This window comes from Chrysochloris asiatica, unplaced genomic scaffold, assembly GCF_000296735.1.
Source record: "Chrysochloris asiatica unplaced genomic scaffold, ChrAsi1.0 scaffold00019, whole genome shotgun sequence".
In the NCBI taxonomy this organism is placed as follows: Eukaryota; Metazoa; Chordata; class Mammalia; order Afrosoricida; family Chrysochloridae; genus Chrysochloris; species Chrysochloris asiatica.
The window spans coordinates 29,630,733-29,653,929 of record NW_006408537.1 but is presented as its reverse complement, the minus strand read 5'-3'; the positions used below and the strand labels follow the sequence as shown (position 1 = coordinate 29,653,929).

General features: G+C 38.3%; 1 protein-coding gene across 1 annotated transcript in view; it reads left to right on the top strand.

Annotated features, from left to right (window-relative positions):
• The window catches only part of TMEM30A (transmembrane protein 30A), a 45,282-nt gene that overhangs the window by 6,858 nt on the left and 15,227 nt on the right, over positions 1–23,197 (top strand). The window contains 1 exon segment of the mRNA XM_006835762.1: positions 22,379–22,486. Coding sequence (XP_006835825.1) covers positions 22,379–22,486 — 108 coding nt within the window.

Below are 23,197 nucleotides of genomic sequence, written 5' to 3'. Positions count from 1 at the left end.
CTTCTCTCTCCTTTTATTTCTAATAAGATGTTGCAGGTGTTGAAGGCCATACCCCAGGCAAATTCCGCTTATGTGGAATCAGGGCTGTGATGGGATTAAAAGGTATTACATCCCACTCTTAATCCTTTTATAACATGGGGATTATAACATGGGGATCATTATATAACTGCCATATTTGTTAACTGCCATCGGTTCTGATTGCCAAACCTTTGAGAATCATAGCCCAGCCAAGTTGACAAATATTGGGGAAGACACAATTCAGTCTGTGACATTATTTTGTTTTTCAGGTAACTTCAATATTTGTGAAGTACTTCAGTGGTGGTGACAGTGTGCTGTGGAGTCGGTTCCAATTTAAAGCAACCCTGTATAGGGTTTCTGAGACTGTAAATCTGTACAGGAGCAGAAAGCCTCATCTTTCTCCAGCAGAGCAGCTGGTAGATTTGAACTGCCAACCTTTCAGTAAACAGCTCAGGTTAACAACTCAGCTTGAATCCACGACACTACCAGAGCTCCTTCAGTATTTTGAGTAAAGGATGATACAGTATATTCTGTGGACCAGTCTTCAGGCTGTTTTGTATAGCCCTAGAACTAAGACTGCCTTACAGTTGACTTAATAATATGAAACACTAACTTTGGGCCCCATTTATGTGATATTTTACCCCAGAAAGAGAATTTGATTCTTATTAACCTATTTGTATTCCAAAAAAATCTACTCAGTTATGGTTTGAACTTCATAAAAGTACTTGTGCAAATTAGTTTCTCTCTTGCTGTATAAAAACCTACATGATATACCTTTAATCTTACCTCTTGATCAGCAAAGTCTAAAAAATTTACTCTCTGGGCTTTACAGTTAAAAAAAAAAAAAAAAAAATTGCCTACCCCGACTTAGAGACATACTGGAAAACTTAACATTTGTTGGAAAAATGCTGTATTTAATTAACTTTCTAACATTCAAGGTAGATGTAACAATTCCTGGTAGTTTGTGTTCTACCATCTTTGTACAAATTTAGTTAATATAAAATTCCTTAGCTAAATTTACCATTAATCTCAGCTCTGGTAACGTCATTCTTTATTTCTTTGTCATAGTCAGGTAAAGTTCAAGCAAACAAAAGAAAGTTGCTTTTAAATTTTTTACTCATTTTTTGGTCTTCTTTGGAGTCTCTAGAAAGGACTCCTGATAAATTTAAAATTCTTCACTGTAGACTAATCAGAGCAAGGGGATACTTTAAATGCCATTTAACTTAATCTGATTAGTACTTAGAATTATTTATATTATTACTCAGGATTTTGTTGAGTGACCTCTTTAGGTATTATATTGAATACTGGTGTGGTGCTGTGGGCTAATGCACTGGATTGCAAAGTTGGTTTGAACAACAAAGTCAGTGTGGTTCAGGCTCACTAGCTGCTCTTTGGAAACCTTATGCAGGGTTGCTATGGGTCGGAACCAACTCGAAGGCACTTAACGCAACAACAAGGCAGAGTTGCAATCAAACATGGAAATTTTCCAGTGTTTGTCCTTCAAATTCCTCCTTTCCCATTATTCCTAAGAAACAGACTCTGTTACATTCAGAGTCTGTTTCTTAGCAATAGGATATATTTTTAGAATTACTAAGGAACAATTACAATGGTAGCAACACAAAGCTGAGAAATACATAACTCTTAAATGCATCTACATCTGCTGTTCTGTTTAGCTGCTAGTTCTTTGTCTCTTGGATTTAAGCTAATGGGCAAGTCTTCAATCATCATTGTGTTTGCACTGTGCCTTGTATGCTTTTGACATTTAGTAAGCATTAATTTTTAATATTTTTTATTATTTTTTTAAAGTTTGTATTGTGAATTGAGCGATAGTTTACATGGAAGAACATCAGCTTTATATTCATCCTATCGTATTTCGTTTCATTGCCATAATTACAATCCCCTCCAAAGCATTCATTTTTAAAAATAAAGTAACTCTATGTAGTTCCTCTTCCACCTCTAGCCTCTTTCTTTTTAAGATAAGTTATGTTAACTTTAGTATAAATTTGGCTTTTTGAAACCTGATAGATTGTGTCACCAAATAGAATCTGTTATAATCTAGACATTAAGTTAGGCTATCCTTGACTTTTCGTTGATAAAGGCATAGTGGTTTTTGTGGGTAAAACTTACAGATACAATTAAGTTTATCAAGGGCTTTAATGAACATTGGTCATTTTCTCTTACAAAGTGTTGCCCTGGGCACAGTGGGAGATAGAAAAAAGTTTGAGGACAGGGCTGTTGTTTGTTCTCTCTTGCTCATTTTCCTTTTTTATCCTTTTTTTCTTTTAGCAAAAACTAGTTTGAAAATGGTGGTGATGGTGTTGGTAGGGAGACTTGGGATAATGGGATATACATTAGTTTTGTTAGGTAAGTGCCACAGACAGAATATATACTGGTAGTTGAAAGGAAGACAAGGTCATGTATGTCTCTAATGGTCTTGGAAAACTTTCTGGAGGAAGTGGACTTTGAGTAGGATCTTGAAGGACAAATAAACCCACTGCCATCAAGTTGATTCCAACTCACAGTGCTCCTAATATGACAGAGTAGAATGGCTCCATAGGACTCTGAGGCTGTAAACCTATGGAAGCAGACAGCTTTATCTTTCTTTCTTGGAGCTGTTGGTGGGTTTGAACTGCCAGCCTTGCAGTTAGTGGCTAGTGCTTGACCCACATCACTACCAGGACTCCTTTGAAGGATAAATAGCCCTTCTTAAAGGAAAGGTTTGGATGTATTCCAATAAAGGAGATTAATATTAACAAAGCTATATTATTTTGGCAGGCAATCAAAAATTGTAATAGAGAATAGGAGTAAAAGTAAGTGGTGCCAGGTTGTAAATCACCTTGGATATATGATAATGAAAGTATTAAACCAGGGAGGTGATACCATTGGTACACGTATGTAAGTTAGGATTGGGTTCAGCTATGAGTAATTAAGATCTTCATTCTAACATAAAACCCCCTCTTGTTGTTGTTATGTGCCGTGGAGTCGGTTCCGACTCATAGTGATTCTGTACAGGGTTTCTGAGGCTGTAAATCTTTATAGGAGCAGAAAGCCTCCTCTTTCTCCCACGGAACAGCTGGTAGTTTCGAACTGCCGACCTTGCGGTTTGAAGCCTGATTCGTAACCAGTGAGCTACCAGAGCTCCTATAAAACCCCTTAGGAACACAGTATGTTGTTGTTAAGTTGTTAAATGCCTTTGAGTTAGTTGCAACTCATAGTGACCCTGTATATGGTTTCTAAGGAGTGGCTGCTGAGTTTGAACTGCTGAGCGCTTCAAACTGATCTTGTGTTTGATAAGCATCATCTCATAATGCTTATCCTGCAGTGCCACACCGGGACAGAGTATGGAGAGTGCTTTATCCTAACTGTCTACGTTATTTGCTCTGCCATTCTTAGGTATTGGCTATTGTGCTCATGGTCCAGAATATACGCTAGAGTTCTAATTATTACATGTTTTCCCAAACAACAGTGTAAAAAGATGTTCTTAGTTGCTGTCAAGTCAGTTCTGATTCATGGTGGCCACATGTGTGCATAGAACTCTTCCATAGAGTTTACAAAGTTTGTGACCTTTTAGAAGCAGATTGCTGGGCTTGTTTTCTGGGGCACCTTTGAGTGGGTTCGAAGCACAAACATTTTAGCTAATAGTGAAGCACCTAACTGAAGAACAAACAGACAACAACGTTTTGTAAAAAGTTCCTGGAAACTGCTATATACCTCATACACTAAATAACGAGTCCACACTAGTTGCAAAGAAAGCTGGGAAATTTATTCTATATTGCTTCTACTTATTAACAGAAATATTAATGAACTTTCGTTGAGTAATTATTCTGTAATGAATCTGGATTATGCCAGTTTGATATTTGTAGAATATTGCAGTGGTTCTCTAGTTGAATCTGAAGTAAGTAGCTAGACAAAGGTCACACAACTGGGATTCATACCTTAACACTGTGGCTTCTTCTGGCTTTTAGGTGCTGATCTGCATTTCCCTTTTCCATACATTCTTTTTGAAAAGAGTGGTCCATATTGTTGATACACATTTACATCTCACATTGAATTCACTCCTTAATTTACTGCACCTGTCATTTTTTTTTAAGGTTTTTATTGTGGATTGAATGAAAATTTATATTAGATCATCAGTTTTACATTCAACAAATCATAAATCTTGTTTCATTACAGTGATTATATACCCTCCATGTACCATCAGTTAACAGCATTTCTCTCTATTCACCTTAGCTTTTTAAAAAACAAAACAAAACACTCAGGCATAAATAATAATTTACATCTCCAAAGGGCACATTCTGCAAGCCTGCTGCTCCTGGCCACCAGCTCTTAGTCCCTCTCTTCCAATGACTCTAGAGTCCTCAGCTGCTCCTTCTCTCCATGTCCCCATCTCTGCCTCCATCTCTGGCATCACTGCTTCTCTGGATAAGGCCCCGCATTCTTCTTGTGCTCTTCTCCCTTGATGGTCCTAGGGTCCTCTGTTTCTGGACTGTTAGATTAACCACTCCCCTGTTTTTGTTACAAAACTTCTACCTTTACAATTGTGACAGTCACAATTAGTCATGATAACAGTTATTCACTATTGAATCATATGAATCTTATCACCATCTCGTTTCACCAGACCCATCTAGACAAGATGAAATCTATTCAGTGGGGACTCTTTCTTTCCCCCCATACTCTTAAACTAAACTCCCTCTTGAAACCTTGTAAGCCAGTCACTTCGTGCCATTATTGCCCTCTCATTTTAGGTAGCCAATGTCTAAATTGCCTGTCCCAATCTACCCTGTGTACAGAGAGGATAGCATTGATACTTGATGTGAAGACACCTTCCCTCTCTGTTGGTATTTAGAGTTACTACTGCCATGAGTATAGGTCAGGTTCATCAAATTATAGCAATTTACCTGTTTCCTCTAACAACAAAAATATATATATAAATATTTTTTGTAATCTGCCTTTAGTCGAGTTCTGATTATCGAGCCATCGAGGCTAGGTCAAATGGGTACTGTCTGCAACCTTGGGTGTTCTTGTGTATCTCCCCTCACTTGTATCAGCTGAATGCTTCACTCTCAGCTCTAGCCCCCTGTGGCTATGTCCTTGTCCATGGGCTCAGGTGTCCTCAGGTGTCAACACACTTTGGACCAGCTAGCCCTTCCTCTTCTCTTTCTCATGTCCAGGTCAGCGGGAGTCAATGGACTGTGGTTGAACTCAACCCATTTTTTCATTACTTCCTTTTCCCCTCTTCCACTCACCAGTAGACCAATGTGGTCACTAGCAAGCTTGCATGCTTGTTTGTGTGTTCTCTTTGAGTTTCAGTCTTAGAGGGGAGTATGTCCTGAAGGAACTTGATTGCTTGCCTTAATGTCTTCCTGGTGAACAGCTTGCTTATTCTTGTAGTAGCCAGTCATGCTGACATTTTTGTTTTGGGTTTTTCCTGATTATTTTTCTTTGAAGATGTATCTTCTGTCACTGTAACTGTTCCAAGCTGGTCTTTTTGTCCTTTCTAATGGGAATGTCCCACTTCATAAGGTTCTGGATGGCACTCAGGATTCCACCTAAGCCCTATACTCTGCAAAGGCTTTGCAAGAGGCCTATTTCATTGGGCAAGTTCTACAACCCCTTTTAGGTTTTCCAGTCAGTTATAAGCTGAACACGGGCTTGCAAGTTTTCTGTAATCATGTTGAGTTTCTATCCCACTCAAGTGTCTATTTTACAGTAGTAGGCAAGGGAAACCAATATTCTTAAGACAGTCAAGCATTTTAGCATTATTTCCCCTCTTCAAGCTATGCCTAGATCCCTATATCTCAGAGCCCTGTTGTTCCAAGTTTGAGCATGCATCACTATTTACCTCTGTCCCACTTAGGACATGTAAACCTGTCTCAGTGTTTCCCTATCGATCTTGTTCTTCTACCTCCTCCCACTTACTGTATTGCCCTTCCCAACACCCAAACTAAACCCCCCACCCCAACTCCACTGTTGTGGTTACCTTATATTCTATTAACTCTTCTCTCTCCATTTAAGATAGTCTATTTTATCCAGTAATCTACCTGACCTTCCCACCACCTGGATCTCTGTTCCTCTGTGTTTACCTTCTTTCACATTGTAATTGTTTTGATCATAGAAGACTGACCTCCCAGATCCTCTGTTCTTATAATTTTATTCTGTTCTTGACTCTTCCATTGTCGATTGAGTTCAGGGTGATGTTGCCACGTACGTCATTCTGTAGTTGTTCTCAGTTCTTGTTGGTTCTCAATCCACAGAACTTCCTTTAGGATGTTTTTCATAGCAAGGTTGGCTTTGGCAAAATCCCTTAGCTTCTGTTTATCCTGGAATGTTTTGATTACACCACTGTATTTGATTGACAGCTATGCTGGGTAGAGGATTCTTGGTTGGCAGTTTTTAAATATTTCAGGGTTTTATACATGTCTTCCCATTGCCTTCTTGCCTGCTTTGTTTCTGTTGAGAGATCTGAACTTAATCTAGTTTGCTTGTCTTTCTTTGTATATTACACTTTTCTTTTCCCTAGTTGCTTTCAGGATTCTGCCCTTATCTTTGATTTTGGAAAGCTTAATTATTATATGTCTTGGTGATTGTCTTTTAGGGTCTAACATTCTGGGGTTTGTTGAGCTTCTTGACTGCTTATCTTTTCACTTTTCAGGATGTTAGGAAAATTTTCTTCCAGAAACTCTTTTAACTGTTTCCTCTGTGGAATTGTGTGATTCATCTTGTTCCGGAATGCCGATAATTCTTAAGTTATTCCTCTTCATGTTGTCCAACATGAATTTTAGGCCTTCTTCAGATTTGTTAATTCTTTTTTGTGTTTGCTCTCCTGTCTCAGTAGTGTTGAGAGATATATCTTCTACCTCACTAGTCCTGGCTTCTATCTCTTCAGTGTATTGCTCATTTCTGTTATTCTGTTATTAATCTTTTGGACCTCTTTCTGTAGGTCTTGAATTGTTTCTAATGCTGTATCTATTTTATTTGATTGTTCCTGTAGTGCTTTCCTGACTTCTTCCATATTTTTCTCAACTCCATTGTATAGTGTTTTTGATACATTTTATAATAATTTTTCTGAATTCCTTCTCAGTCATTTCTATAGCCTGCCCATCTTCCAGTGTGGAGTGTAGGTCTACTTCCAGCTCATTTGCTTCAGTCACTTCATCTTGTTTCTGGACATGTGCTGATATGGTCATCTGCTTCTGTCTTTTTGGACTTATTCAGGAGTTATCTGTGGCCTTAATACTTAGATGGATATGTATTTTGGTATTTTTTATGCTTTCTGATTGCCTCCAGGTAGATGTGATCAGGAGATGGGCTTCCCTTTTCACTCTTCTTCCTGAGAAATTTCAAGATGCCACTGTTGGTTGTTGTGATGTAACTCAGGATTTAATTTTTGGCCTATTTCCTTTTTAGTCTACCTGTCCCGCTCCACAATCCCCGTTCAGGCCTTTTTTCTAGATATAAACAGTTCAGGGCTGGCTGTGGCAGTTTGGTTTTAAGTGGAGACTGTCACTTTAAATTTCGAGGAGATCTGTGCGCATGCATAATAGAACCCTCTGGGGATGGGGGTGGAGTGTCCACTCACTCAGGCACTGCCTCTAGTCACCAGAATGGAGGTGCACAGACAGCGAGAGACCAATGAACAGATACCAAAAAAGAAGAAACTCCACACCTTTCTCTCTGCATTCTATCAGACGTTCGTGGCTACTCTATTCCTTCCCCTGCTTGGTCTCTCCCAAGATGGCAGCTGAGCATCTTTAATTAGAAAGCAATGGATTTCTTGCTTCTGCTACAAATTCCCCTAGCTGTAAGCCTTCCAGCCTACTAAATGTTCCTTTGTATGTGGTTCAGAGTTCTGGCACCATCCCCTGAGCCTGCTTGGTTCAGTATTCTGTGTTTTTGCTGATGGAGCTCCTCACTGCACTTCTACCCTCTCTGCCATCTTGTTTGTTCTCTGCACCTGTCTTTTGAGCAGAGCTCTTTGGTGGTACTCATGGCTAAGTGCTCATCTATTTAGGTTCGCATTTCAGGCCCACCTAGAGACACCTAGGGAGACAGACCTGGTGATCTGCTTCTGGAAGGTAACATCCTTGAAAACACAGTGAAGCATAGTTCTACTTGGATAGCCCATGAGTAATCATGAGTCGGAGTCCACTTGACAGCAACTAACAACCACAGCACTGACTCCTCTGATTAGCCATTCTGCCATTCCTAATGAAAGGAATTGTCTCCATTTGCCACATCTTTTGTCACGACTCTACTAGAGTCTGACTCTTTCTTATTAGTCTCCACCACTAGCTCCCTATTTTGTTTGCTATGTGTTTGATCAGTAGTGTTTTGCTGGTCTTTTCTTCACTTTCTTTCTATTGTTATTATTTCTAACTACTTCAAATAGTGCTTACCTGCTAATGACTCCCAGATCTCTAGCTCATAATATTCTGAGTTCTTATTATCTTTGAAAACCCTCATCTCAAGTATTTTAGATGGTGAAAAGTGCTATGAAGAAAAATAGGGAGAGAAGTGAGGATTGAGAGATGGTATACAATTTTAAATAGGGTTGTCAGGGAAGACCTCAGAAAAGTTGTATTTGAATAAAGACCTAAAGGAGATGAGAGAGTAAGCCAATACTGATTGACTTCTGAAGGAAAAATATTTCAGGAAGAAAGAATGTGGTGGTGGTGTTATTAGGTGTCATCTAGTCAGTTCTGACCCATAGTGCCCCTGTGTACAACAGAATAAAACACCGCCTGATCCTGCTCCATCCTCACAATTGCTGCTACACTTGAGGCCTTTACTGCTACCGCTGTACCAGTCCATCTCACTGGGGGGACTTCCTCTTCATTGACCCTCCAGTATACCATGCATGATGTCCTTCTTCAGGGACTCGTCCCTCCTGATAATATGTCCAAAATATGAGAGACAAAGTCTAGTCATTTTGGTTTCTAAGAAGCATTCTGGTTGTACTTCCTCCAACACAGATTTATTTGTTCTTCTGGCAGTCCATGGTACCTTTAAGATTCTCCAACACCGTAACTCAAATGCATCAATTCTACTATGGTCTTCCTTATTCACTGTCTAACTTTCACATGTGTATGAGGCTATTGAAAACACCATGGTTTGAGTCAGGTGCGTCTTTAGTCCTTAAACTGACATCTTTGCTCTTGAACACTGTAAAGAGGTCTTGTGAAGCAGATTTTCCTAATGAAATACATCGTGTAATTTCTTGACAGCTGCTTCCGTGAATGTTGGTCGGAATAGTAAAAGTCCTAAGGATTGTTTAGTTGAATGTTTGAGGAAATAGCAAGGAGGGCAGTATAACTGGAGCTGACTGAGGATCAGGGGAGAATAGTAGAAGCTAGAGAGGTGCAGTGGTGAAGGGCCATTTTAAGGACTTTGGCTTTTCCACTCAGTGTAATGGGAAGCCACTGAAAGGTTTTACACAGATAAGTGACAGGATCTCACTTATGATTAAAGGAATCACTCTAGCCATGATGTGGATAATATTGCCTAGCTAACAGAATAGAAACAGGAAGACCAACTAAGAGACTATTGCAGTAATTCAAGCAGGAAATGACGGTGGTTATAGTAAAATGGTTACTGTGAAGGTGGTGGAAACCAGTTAGATTGAGGATGTGTGTTATAAAGGTAGATCTAATAGAATTTTTAGTGGATGTGTGGGATTTAAGAGAAAGTAAAGAATCATAACTTCAAGGTATTGTGGTCTGTGTTGGGAGAATGCAGTTGTCATTTATCAAGATGGGAAAAACAGCAGGAAAACTTTGGTGTGGTGTAGGAGATTGGGACAAGGGAAGCAGAATAAAGAGTTTGATCTTTGACTTGTTATGTTTGAGATGCCTTTTAGACATTTGGAAATATGTTGGAAATATTGAATAGTTAGTTGAGTATACATTCCATTATCTTTAAATTCAAATTTTCTGTGAATTCTTTCAAGCCCCTTGTATGAGTCTAGAGTTCAGTGGGAATGTTGAGGCTGCAGTTACATATTATCATGGTTAATCAGCACAGATAATACGTAAAAGCTTAAGATGGGATGAAATCAAGAGTATGATTATATATCAAAGAAAGTGAGAGGGTCCAAAGACTTAGTCTTTGTTCCCAGTGTTGAGAACAAAAAGAGAACAGTATAGCAAAGGAGACTGAAAAGGAGCAGGCACTGAAAAACAAGGACAGTGTAGTGTTTTGGAAACCAATTTCTGGAGAAGAGGGTGTGAACAACTATGCCAAATGCTGCTTCTGATGGTTCCTATAAGAGGTATACTGAGAGCTAACCACTGGTTTACCACTGTGAAGCACAGTGCTGACCTTTTCTTAGAGTGAATGCCATTCTTTTTCCTTACTCCATTTCTAGATAGTCAAGCTCTATAGATGTCTACTTTCTATATATTTTGTAAATATATCTTTTCTTTGGCATTTTTTTTTTAATGCTTTATTGTGAATTATGTGATAGTTTACATGGGGGACCATTAGCTTCACATTGATGCCATGGTTACCATCCCCTCCATGCATCATCCATCAACCCAAAGGGTATACCCTGCAAGCCTGCCCCCCAGTCGTCCGCACACAGCCCCTCTCCCTCTCTGGGTCCAAAGTCCCCAGCCACTCCATCTCCCCACATCATCGTTTCTGCTTCCATCCCTGGCATCACTGCTTCTCTGGGTAGGGTTCCATTCTCCACTCTTCTCCCTTGATAGTCCCAGGGACCTTTGCTCCTAGACTGCAAAGTTACTTACTCCCCTCCGTTTGCCACAATGTTGTTGTGTTTTTAGTTAATTTTTTTTTTTTTTTAACATTTTTCAACTGGATTATTGCAAAACAATTCTGTCAAATTTCTCTGCCATTTGACTGACATTCTCTTCAATCTCTGCATATTGCTGTCACAGTGATCTTTTTATTAGTCTGAATATTTCATTCTCCATTAAAATTCCTTCTGACTCCTCCTTTTATCAAGATGTTTTAAAACTTGTAACATACAATGTTATTTTCTTCATGATAGACTACTTTCTAGCCTCATCTTCTACCACTGCTAACTTTTCTCTATCCTTGTTAAGTGCTGTTCAGTTGGTTCTGACTCACAATGACCCTGTATAGGGCTTCTAAGGAGCAGATGATGAATTTGAACCACCAACCTTGCGGTTCAAACCAACGTTTCAGTGCTTTACATTATCCCACAGCACCACACCGGACTCTTTCTCTACCCTTAGCAAACGACTATACTTTTCTGGAATGTGACTTACTGTTAGGCCTACCTGAACCATTTTTAATTTTTATTATATATTTTAATATATACATATATATGTATAAACTTTAATTTACTATATGTTTAATATAGTAAAACCAACTTTACTATATATTTTAACTCTTTAATTTTCAGATTTAGTTCTTTTCAACATTAATTACCAGAAGTCTTTCCTGATTTCTTCCTTTCCCTTCCAGGTTCTATAAGTCTTATCTGTGGTCTGTTGTAACAAGTCTGTAAATTTTTTTTTTTTTTTTTTAATGACCTAGACAATGTATGTTTTCCCAGCGTAGTGGTTACGAATCGGGCTGCGAACCTTAAGGTCAGCGGTTCGAAACTACCAGCCGCTCCGTGGGAGAAAGATGAGGCTTTCTACTCCCGTAAGGATTTACACCCTCGGAAACCCTGTACAGGGTCGCTATGGGTCGGAACCGACTCGATGGCACTTAACAACAACAACAGCATATAGTACCTGGCAACTTATGTTGTTGTTGTTAAGTGCCGTCAAGTTGATTCTAACCCATAGTGACCCTGTATAGGGTTTCCAAGGAGTAGCTGGTGAGCTTGAACCAGCAATCTTGCAGTTCAGACAACTTTGCAGTCTGATACATTAGCCCACAGTTCCACACCAGGACTCCTGGCAACTTATAGGAACTCAGTATTTGAATGAGTGAATAAATTAATTGTACCCAGTGGAGTTTTAAAACATTTTACTAAGAGTTTATTATTGTTCATTTCAATTATATTAAGCATTTGAAGGCGTTATTGAAGTTGGCAAAAGATTATGCTTATTTAAGTGAGAACCATCCATATATAAAGGCAAAATAAATTGACCTGTTAACACAATATTCTAAGGAGTGCTGAAAATTTAGCAAATAGGTTAATTGGCAAATATGATGCATTTAAAATGGAAGTAATGAGAGTGAAATTCAAGGATACTAAATATATTGCTTTTGGAAGAACAGTATATTGCTGTGGAAGAATTGGTAGATCATGAGGACAGATGCCAAAGATGATGCCGGGACTTTGAGCATGGATACTTGGGATACATATTACAGGTCTCACATAAAAGACTATAGCAACTGTGAGGTTAAGGGATCCAATGAACAATTACTATGGATTTTTTAAATTAAGTTTTTAGTTAACCTATAATCAGATATTTACAATCATAATATATGGCTTAATTTTCAAAATATTGTAACAGAATTGAAATAGATTGGGATGATAGGAGTTTCAAGTGGTATGGAAGAAAATAAATCAAATGATGACTACATCTAGAAGTATAAAAATGGTGCTAGAGGGTGGTAAAATGGATGGCACATGGGAGAAGGCACCATGAGCATATTGTCTGGAGACAATGGCAAAGATCAATTATATTATTATGCAAAAATAATATTTTGATATATAAAAATTATATAAAAAGATACAAAATCTTGCTTTTTTATATTATCTGTTCCTTTGATCTAACATGTCAGACAGGTTAGATGTAATTAACAAAGTTAGCTTAATCTTTTCTGTACTAGACAGTATTTATAAGTTCTTTTTTCAAATGAACTTTTTTAATTCCAGGTGGTACAGAATTCTGGGTATAACAAAGATTGAAGAGCAGCTCTGGCACGATTCTGACCTGAATTTACTGGCCACACAGCTAAGAAAAGACCAAAGAGATGGACCCCATTGTTGTCTTCTTTTTTTTTTTAACAAAAGTGTATTCTTAAATGTGTAATAGACTCCAAGACAACACTTCAATCTAACTATGGGTGGCAAGAGATGTTCTAGCAGGGAATTCAAATGTTTAAGTAGAAATGAAATCAAGGGTTACCATCTCCTCATCACAAAGAACACCTTATTTTTTGCCAGATTTCTAAATTCCACCTTGTGGCCAGGGACCCCTTCGCTTTTAGCTCATCAGATTTCATCTGCTCTTCCTTTTGTTTCTGCTTGAAAGCCTTATTTTCCTCGCCCATTTCCTTGTTCTATTTCTTGGGTTGTTTCAGGAGCTTCTTCTTGCCACCTTTGTGGCCCGACATGGCACCTGCCGTCCCTTCCCCAGACCTGCCACTGAAAGCAGAGTCTGTAGTAAGAGTTTTGAAGAATAAACTGAGACTTCATGTTGGCATTGATTTTTGTGTTTCTAGAAGTGGGTCAAAATGCCTTATATAAAATTTTTCTATCTGAAAATTTGATTTAGAAAATTCTATTTGTAACTCTAATACTTAGGCTAGTCCTGGGATGGCATCTACCTATCATAACAAAATTGTTACTGTTATTTTTCAAATATATAATGTAGAAGAAAAATACTAAGATTTGGTAGTACAATTTAACCAGTTGCCATCTAGTCAGATTCTGACTCATATGGAGGTTTAGCATATTAATAGTTCATGCCAATTTTACTTTACGTTATAATGTCTTTTAAATTGACTTCATATTTTTTAATTACCGTAGGATAATTGAAGACTGGGAAGCAGCAGTGCAGCCTAATAGAAAGATCATCAACTTTGAGCTAGACAGATCTAATTCTGGCCAGTCCTCTGAATCTCAAATTTCCTCATCTCTAAGGAGTTGGGAGATCGTTGCATAACACAACTAAATACTTGACTACTAGCCAAAAGATTGACTGTTCAAATCCACCCAGAGACACCTCGAATGATAGGTCTAGTGGTCTGCTTTTGAAAGAGTCACAGACTTGAACATCCTTTAGAGTAATTCTAGTCTGCACACATGGGGCCACCATGAGTTGGAATTGATTTGATGTGTGTGCACTGGACCACAAGGTCATTTGAATTGCAAGGTTGGCAGTTCAAACTCACCAGCTATTCCTCGGAAACTCTATACTCAGGTCAACTGACTCAACAGCTCACAACAACAAAATAAAGGACCAAGAACCATTTTAACATGGAGTGATGGTGGTGTGTTGTTGAATTGGTTTTGACTCATAGCAACCCTATGGAGGATTTCTGAGGCAATATAATCTTTCTCCTTGGAGCAACTGGTAGATTTCAATTGCTGACCTTGTGGTTAGCAGGCCAGAGTATAACCCACTATGCTACCAGGGCTCTCTGATGTGGATTTGTTGTTAGTGCTGTCAGGTCAGTTTCAACTCATAGCGACCCTTGATACGGTTTCTGAAGTGTGGCTCGTGAATTAGAACCCCCGATCTTGCAGTTCAAACTGATCTTGTGGTCCAGTGCTGATCCGACAGCACTACACCAGGACTCACCTGACATGGAATAGGCATTTGAAAAGTAATTACTGATTTTGCTAGTTGTGTCTGTTGTGATTTACTGATTGAATTAGAAGTAAATCCTTGTCTATGGTTCCCACTCAAATTTTTTATTTTACAGAAAAACACATTTCAATAACCAATGGGTTAATACACCAGACTGCAAAGCCGTTTGAACTGCAAGATCGGCAGTTCAAGCTCACCAGCTGCTCCTTGGAAACCCTATACAGGGTCACTATGGGTCAGAACCAACTCAACGGCACTTCACTACAACAACAACAAAGAAGTGTTTCAGAATATAAAGGATCAAATTTGCAATATAGCTATACTTTTATGCATTTGATTTTTCTCTGAATTAATCTTCTAAAAGTAAAATGATTGAGAGTGACTGAGGTGTTTTTTTCCCTTTCAATCAATTAACTCTAAAACTAAATATTTAATGTAGACATTTGTTTCCTTTCTTCAACTCTCCTTTACCTAATGACCAAACCATAGTTATCATTGTTTTTGAAATGCTGGTGTGATGCTGTAGAATAGCATCTGTTGACTGCAAGGTTGGTGGTTTAAACCCACCAGCTGTTGCTTGGAAACACTACAAGGTTGCTATGAGTTGGAACTGATTATGCGGTAAACAACATCATCACCGTTGTTTTTTAGGGCAGTTAGGTTAATCTTATACTGTCCTGTGTATCTATATTTTTTACATCATTGTGTTATCTATTAAATAAAAAGGACATATTTAAAATACTTAAAAAGTATTCAATACTCCAGGTCCTCACTTGCTTCATTGACCCCATTTTACTTCTTCCAAAATCTGTACTTCCTTTCCTACCAAGGACTGGATTATACAAATTACTTTATGTATGCATTGTAAACCCTCAGTCAGAAATGTAGTCCCTCTTCATACTGTCTTCTTCTGAGACATTGCACACTCATCAGTCCTCATGGAAAAATTAGTTGACTACTAGGTTATATGCTTCTATAGTACCAGTACCTGTACATTCTTTAAGGTTTCTGGGTGATGCATACAGTTTGTAGTCAGCTGCTAACCTAAAGGTTGATGATTCATACCCACCCAGTGGCATCATGGAAGAAAGTCCTGGTTGTTTATTCTGTAAAGATTATAGTCAAGCAAACCATATGAAACAGTTGTACTTTGTTCCAATGAGTTGGAATTTACTCATTGACAATAGGTTTTGGATGGTATTTCCTTTTTAAAAAGATTCTGTTGTACTCTGGTAGCGTAGTGGTTACGAATCAGGCTGTGAATCTTAAGGTCAGCGGTTCAAAACTACCAGCTGCTCCGCGGGAGCAAGATGAGGCTTTCTACTCCCGTAAAGATTTACACCCTTGGAAACCCTGTACAGGGTCGCTATGGGTCAGAAGTGACTCGACGGCACTTAACAACAACAACATTGTATTATAATTGCATCTTAATGAGTATTCTGTATCAGAAATTGAACTCAGTAAATTCAGGTGCTAGGCCCAATCCCTATCAGAGCACATAGACACTCAGTTATTATATATATTAGTTAAATAAATGATTATATAATGATGGAACATTCCAAAATAAATGAAAATCCCATGTCTTAAACTCTATTTTAATCTGTTCTTGTGTAAATCTTTGATTATGTTTGTTGTTGTTGAGTGCTGTTGAGAATGTACCAACTCATAGTGACCCTGTGTAGGGTTTCCACCCTGAGGAGCAGCTGGTGGGCTTGAACTAAAGACTGGAGTTAGCAGTCCATTTATTGCTTATCCTACAGTGCCACACCAGGACTCCACTGTATTACTCTCCTCAAAAATCTTTCTAGTTCTCTATTTCCTTTAGGACATTTTAGCATTTGGAGTCATTTAGCTTTCAGGGACTTTTTTGTCAGCAACAGTAATCAACTTTGGCTAGTTTACATAGGAAAGGGATTTGTTGGAATAGGACTGGGTTGTTGTTGTTAAGAGCCGTCGAGGCGGGTCCGTCCCATACCCTGTACAGGGTTTCCGAGGGTGTAAATCTTTACGGGAGTAGAAAGCCTCATCTTTCTCCCGCGGAGCGGCTGGTAGTTTCGAACCGCTGACCTTAAGGTTCGCAGCCCGATTCGTATCCACTACACTACCAGAGCTCCTTAAAATGGATAGTATGACTGGAAAATCAGGTTTGGAGACAGGTTGGAACTTATGGTGGTTTGGAAGCAAAAATATTTTGATCCAGATGCCTGCCACAGCTGCTGCTGAGTTTATGTGCACTCTTGTCATCATCTCCGAAGATCAACATAGGAGTGTCTGTTGAGTATAGGATTTGTGCCTTTGCATTGAATTGACTGCCATGAGATTAGGGAGAGGAAGGACACATCTATTCTTTGGCTTCTGAAGTGGGAGGTGGAATCCTGCTTCCCTTCAAAATTCTTATAATGGGAAATTCCACGCACTTGAAAAGTGGTTCAGATGCTCTGCAGCTTAAACAACAGAAACAACCAAACCAATCATAGTTAATCACCAGAGATTACTCCTCATTCTTGTAATCCGAAAGTGCTGCATTTGTACTGTAGAAAGGGTGATGTTTGTGTGAGAGGGTGGAGTGTGGTGTAATGAGAATATGTGTTGGAGAGAAGCAGAACTGGGTTCAAATTCTTGCTCAGAAATATGAGGTGGATGATCATGAGAAATTTACTAAACTTTCCTAAATGGTAAATTTGTTGTTTAAAGTATGTAAGTCAGCTTTACAGGGCTAGTACATGTTTTTAAAATGAGATAATTAATGCCTGGCAGTTAGAGCACACCAATAAATAGTAGCTAATGAAATACAGGGGGAATGTGATGGCTCTATACGTTCAATAAGCCCTGGACTGGGAACCCAAGGTCGGCAGTTTATGCCCAGCAATGGCTATGCGGGACAAAGATAAGGGAGGCTTTTTGTTCCTACAAAGATTTTCAGCCTCGGAAATCATAATCAGGGTCACTGTGAGTCTGAACCAACTAGATGGCACTTAACAACTTGTTGTGGTGGTGTTAGGTCAGTTCTGACTCACAGCGACCCTGTATAGGGTTTCAAGGAGCAACTAGTGAGTTTGAACTACTGTCCACGCTGTTCAAACAGGCCTTATGGTCCAGTGCTTGTCCTACAGCACCACACCAGGACTTAACAATGAGTTCCCTACAATATGAAAATTGTACAGATCCAAAGTGTTTGTCATGCTGTTGTCTATAAATGTAGGTTCTGCTTCTCTGCATCCTTGTTTGTTTCTTCATATATCTCCTCATTCTCTATCTTTGCATTAAAGTTCAGTCTGAATTCTTTCTTTCTCAGAAAGAAAGTACTGGTTCCTCTAATATGTATTGTTTCTCTGTACCATCCTTTCTTGGCATTTGAATTTGCTATCTTTGATAGAGGGCCAAATAGACTAATTCTTTTTAGAGAAAGATAGTTTAATAAATGGAATGTTGAACTTGGGATAAAAGCCTTGGTTCTAGCATAATACCTGCAGGCTACCACTACTTCTTTGGCTTGGACAAGTTAAAGAATGTGTTGTTTATCATTTTTGCTGTTGTTGTTGTTTTTAATGTAAAATGGAGATAACTAAGGATTTTGTTAAAGATCAGATGCAAACATACATAGAGATATATGTATATACTGTTAGGAGTCCTGGTGTGATGCTGTGGATTAATGCATCAGACTGCAAAGCTGTTTGAACTGCAAGGTCGGTGGTTCAAGCTCACCAGCTGCTACTTGGAAACCCTATATAGGGTTGCTATGGGTCGGAATTGACTCGACGGCACTTAACAACAACAACAACAACATACACTGTTAAGTACCTTCAGTCAGTTCTGACTCAATAGTGAACCCTGTATAGGGTTTCCAAGGAGCTGTGGGTTTGAACTGTCTGCCTTGCCGGTCATAGTCCATTGCTGAACCTACAGTGCCATGTGTGTGCGTGTGTGTGTGTGTGTGTGTGTGTGTTTGTAAATTATAGAAAGGAGTTTGACAAACTGTATATCGACTAGTGTTGTAGAGCATGAAATCGGGAGGTTTTTTGTTTGTGAACGATTCCAGCAAGCAGAGCTTAAATCTATATTATGCCCACGTGTAAATGCTCAGATGCCAATTTTTCTTGAGTACCTCATGCTCCTCTGACAGCTGAACTACCAGAGTTAGAAGCAGAGTATATTTCAAGGTGAATTTTGGGCCACTTCCTCCAGCTGGCCCTCAAACGAACTTTCCTGGACACACCCCGTAATTGTCACCCCTCCCTGCTTTCCTTTATTCCTTGTGTCCTGTAAAAGGTCATCACCTGGAGGTAAAACTTTGGAAACTCGTCTTGGTGTCTATGATTTCCCTCTAATGGGAGATCTAGGTTTGTCTTTGTATTTACTCCTATTGATGACTTAATGGAGTCCTATAATATTTATATATTCGAAGATGAAATACCTTTTTTCCCCTTAACACAGTATAAAGAATGATTTGTTTTTGTATCCACCTAACACCAAACTTCGTCTCTCATACTGCGGACATATTGTCAGGAGGGAGCAGTCGCTGGAGAAGGATATCATGTTTAGTAAGGTGGAGGGTCAGAGAAAAAGAGGAAGACCCCCAAGGAGATGGATTGGCCAAGTCGCAGCATCGATGGACTCAAGTGTGGCAACAGTAGTGAGGTTGGCCCAGGATCAGGCAGTGTGTCTCGTTCTGCTGTGCATAGGGTCGCTATGAGTCGGTACCAACTCGATGGCACCTAACAACAACAACAAACACTTTATGCTGTGCGTTGCACATAATTGGCTCTTAGTATGTTAAAAACAATGATTTTTTTTTAACACTCTTCAGATTTTCACTGAATCTAAAGATATTTTCAAAATACATTGTTTAAATTACTATCAATAGATTGTGATGAAAATGTTTTAGCTGTCTTTTTATTTTGTTCACGTCTGATTTAATATTCAACAATTTTTCTTGGTTCTAATTTAAATGTTCAATTTTAATGTACATACCTTTAATTTACTAGATTTTAAATTCTACCAGATTATTATTGTTATTATCCCCACGCTGGCTGTAGAATTTATTTAATCAACTTTTAGAAAGACAAATACATCATTTTTTTTATATACTTTCCTTGCTTTTCAAGACACTTTGTCCATCTATCAACAAGTTTTTGTACTGCTTATTAAAAAATGTTTTAGGCTTAGCTGTGAGCCACAAATGCGCTGCTGTCTTTACTTCTTCATCAGAGGTGAATATTCTTTCTCGAAAGGCTGTTTTCAGGGGACCAAACAGGTGAAAGCCCAATGGAGCAAGATCAGGACTATAGGGAGGATACTTTAATACCTCAAAAAGAAGTTTTTGTGGAGTGTCAACAGTGTGGACAGAGGTCTTGAGATGTGCATTATCATGCAAGATGACAATAGCTGTCTTCTGCATTTAATCCAAAGTTTAGGCATCAGCTCTTCAGCTCTCACTGTAATGATCACTGTTGATTGGTGAGCCTTTTTCCTGATAATGTTCCTATTCTGGCCCATGAGAATCCCAGAAAACTGTAAACATCAATTTTCCAACTGATGATTGAATTTTGAACTTTTACTTGGTTGACAATTGAGAATGTTTCCATTTCATACTCTGCCATTTACTCTCAGGCTCATAGGGATGAATCTGTGTCTTGTCACCAGTAACAATTTCTTTTAAGAAACTTAACTTTCGATGAGTTTTGGGCCAAATTTTGTTTACAGAAGTCCAAATGCTTCTGTTTATGCTCTTCTGTGAGTTGTTTTGATACCCATCCATCTTGCACAAACTTTTCGAAACCAGAGTGTGTTGTGGATTATTTCATAGGCAGGGTCAGGATTTTGCCACATAATCCAGATTATTTGTGTTCAATGAAATGAAGAGTATATATCCTATCCTTGTTTAATCACAACTGATAGTATCACTGTCAGACTTTATCCATGAAACTAATTTGAAAGCGATTAACTTGGGAGATGTCTGTTCACAAGTGTATAGCGTTAAAATAAATCCAGCTACTACTTTTTCTTCTTTTTTTTTTAATCCTCAGACTAGCCTTAAGAAAGAGGGAGAAAAAAATGTACATACATACATACATACATATAGAGCTCTGGTAGCGTAGTGATTATGAATCGGGCTGTTAATCTCACGGTCAGCAGTTTGAAGCTACCAGCTGTTTCGAGGGAGAAAGATGAGGCTTTCTGCTCCCCTAAAGATTTACAGCCTCGGAAACCTGTACAGGGTCACTATGAGCTGGAACTGACTCCACGACACATAAAACATATGTTGTTGTTGTCAGGTGCCATCGAGTCGGAACCGACTGATAGCGACCCCATGTACAGGAGAACAAAACAATGTCCAATCCTGGGCCAACCTCACTACCGCTGCCACACTTGACGCCATCAATGTTGCCACCTGGCGGATCTATCTCGTTGGGTGTCTTCCTCTTTTTCTCTGACTCTCCACGTTACCCAGCATAACATCCTTCTGCAGCTACTGTTCCCTCCTGACAATATGTCCAAAGTATGAGAGACGAAGTTTAGCCATCCTGGCCTCCAAGGAACACTAACAACATATATATATATATTTATTCTGAAAGTGGTCTTTTTTTCTGTTCAGCATCATAAAACTTGGCTCCTAAATAGAATATTTTGTCCTCAGTGGCCCAACATGTTTAGTGAAAACATGCCTATTTATTTGTTTAGTTATATATTTAGCTTCTCTTCGATATTTACAGTGAAAGAAAATTTTCTTTATAAAACATTTTACTAGTGAACAAGATTTGCTTGAGAATTTTTCTACAAAAGTTGATTATTTCAATGTTGTTAAGTATTGTCGAGTCGGCTCTGACTCATAGCAACCCTGTGTAGGGTTTCTGGGGAGCGGGCTGGTGGGTTGGAACCGCTGACTTTGTAGTTCAGGCTAACATTGTAGTACAGTACTTATCCTATAGCGCCACACTGGGATTCCTTGGTTTATTTTAGGAATTTACAAAACCAAGTTTTCTTAAGAAACTGGGGTCTTTTTGAAAGCAGGTATTATAACTGTTACTATTTTCCAGATACATGTTTTATCTTCCTTTTATTTACACTTATATATATTAAAAATATGTATGAGTTTATAGGTTCAGTTTCAGAATTAAAGATTAGCTTTATTTTTACTTTATTATTTATTTATTTAAAGATAACTTAGTAGTATTGTTAATCATAACATTTTTTATCATGGGGTTGGGGGCGGGCTTTAAATTTTCCTATCAGGCCAAGTATTTAAAAAATGATAGCCATTAAAAAGCTGATATTTTAAAATTAGAAAGTGTACCATGGAAAGCTAAAAGTGAATGTGAAAAGTATTTAAAATTAGGAAATTTAAAGCAATACTGATGGTATTGATTTCTGTATTCTGATAGACTGTTAGAGCTTTTAAATATTCGTATGTTTTACAAATAAGTTTTATTTTTATTTTTCAGGCATAATTGTATGTATTTTGGTAAAAGAAAAGCTAGATTTACTTAGAGATTAGAAATTAGACCACTTGTCTGTACTGTTTTACCAGTTTACTATCAGTATAAACTAAGGGGCTCTGGTAGCATAGTGGTTACGAATTGGGCTGTGAACCTTAAGGTCAGCAGTTCGAAACTGTCAGCTGTTCCGTGGGAGAAAGATGAGGCTTTCTGCTCCCGTAAAGATTTACAGCCTCGGAAACCCAGTACGGGGTCGCTATGAGTCGGTTCCAACTCCATGGCACATGACCACCACCATCAGTATAAACTGATGACCTTACAAAGAGTTCTTTGGGCTGTTGGTTTCTCCATTGGACTCATTATTCATTTTAACAGCAAATTATTTCAGTGTTCTTGGTATCCAGTTTCTCCAGACAAGTGCTTAGTTATATTTTTCTCTTGCAGATTGATTATACCGGAACAGAGCCTTCCAGTCCCTGTAATAAATGTTTGTCTACAAATGTGACACCTTGTTTTTGTACCATTAACTTCACGCTGGAGCAGTCATTTGAGGTCTGTGTTTCTTTAAAAATATTGTGTTTCATTAGAAATGTTTGTTTGAATGGTTTACTTTAGTCAATTTTTATAAACCAATTATAAAAACCATTCTTTATCCCTTCACTAGAATTTTTTAAATCGTATAAGCAGTTTAACTTTGTGTCAAATTCATATATATTTGTATTTTAAAAGTTATTGCACACAGTATTTTTGCATGCTTTTGATACTAGAATTTTTCTTTAAAAAAAATTAGTCCTTATTAATTTGTATTTTTTTTCTATCAGATATGAAAGATTACCAGAAACTATAAACACTTAATAAAACTATGCATTTTATATCTTGATAAAGCAGTTTGAACTCCCTTCTCTTTCTCTGTCTCTGTATGTGTATATCTTTTGCATTTAAACTAACCAGCCATTCTTCCTGGTAACTGACTGAGCAGATACTAAAGGACCTTAAGATTCAGAATGCTTTATAGGTATAGGAAAACCAGTTTGTTTTCTCTTTTACCTAAAAATTGAGTTAAAACAAAGTATTTGTTTTATACCTGAGGGAGCAAAATCACATTACTACTTGAAAATTTTGTTGTTGTTGTTGTTAAGTGCTGGTGAGTTGATTCTGACTCAGTACCATATGCACACAGAACCAAACACTGCCCAGTTCTGTGCCTTCCTCACAGTTGTTAGTTTGAGCCCATTGTTGCTGCCACTTAATCAGTTAATTTTG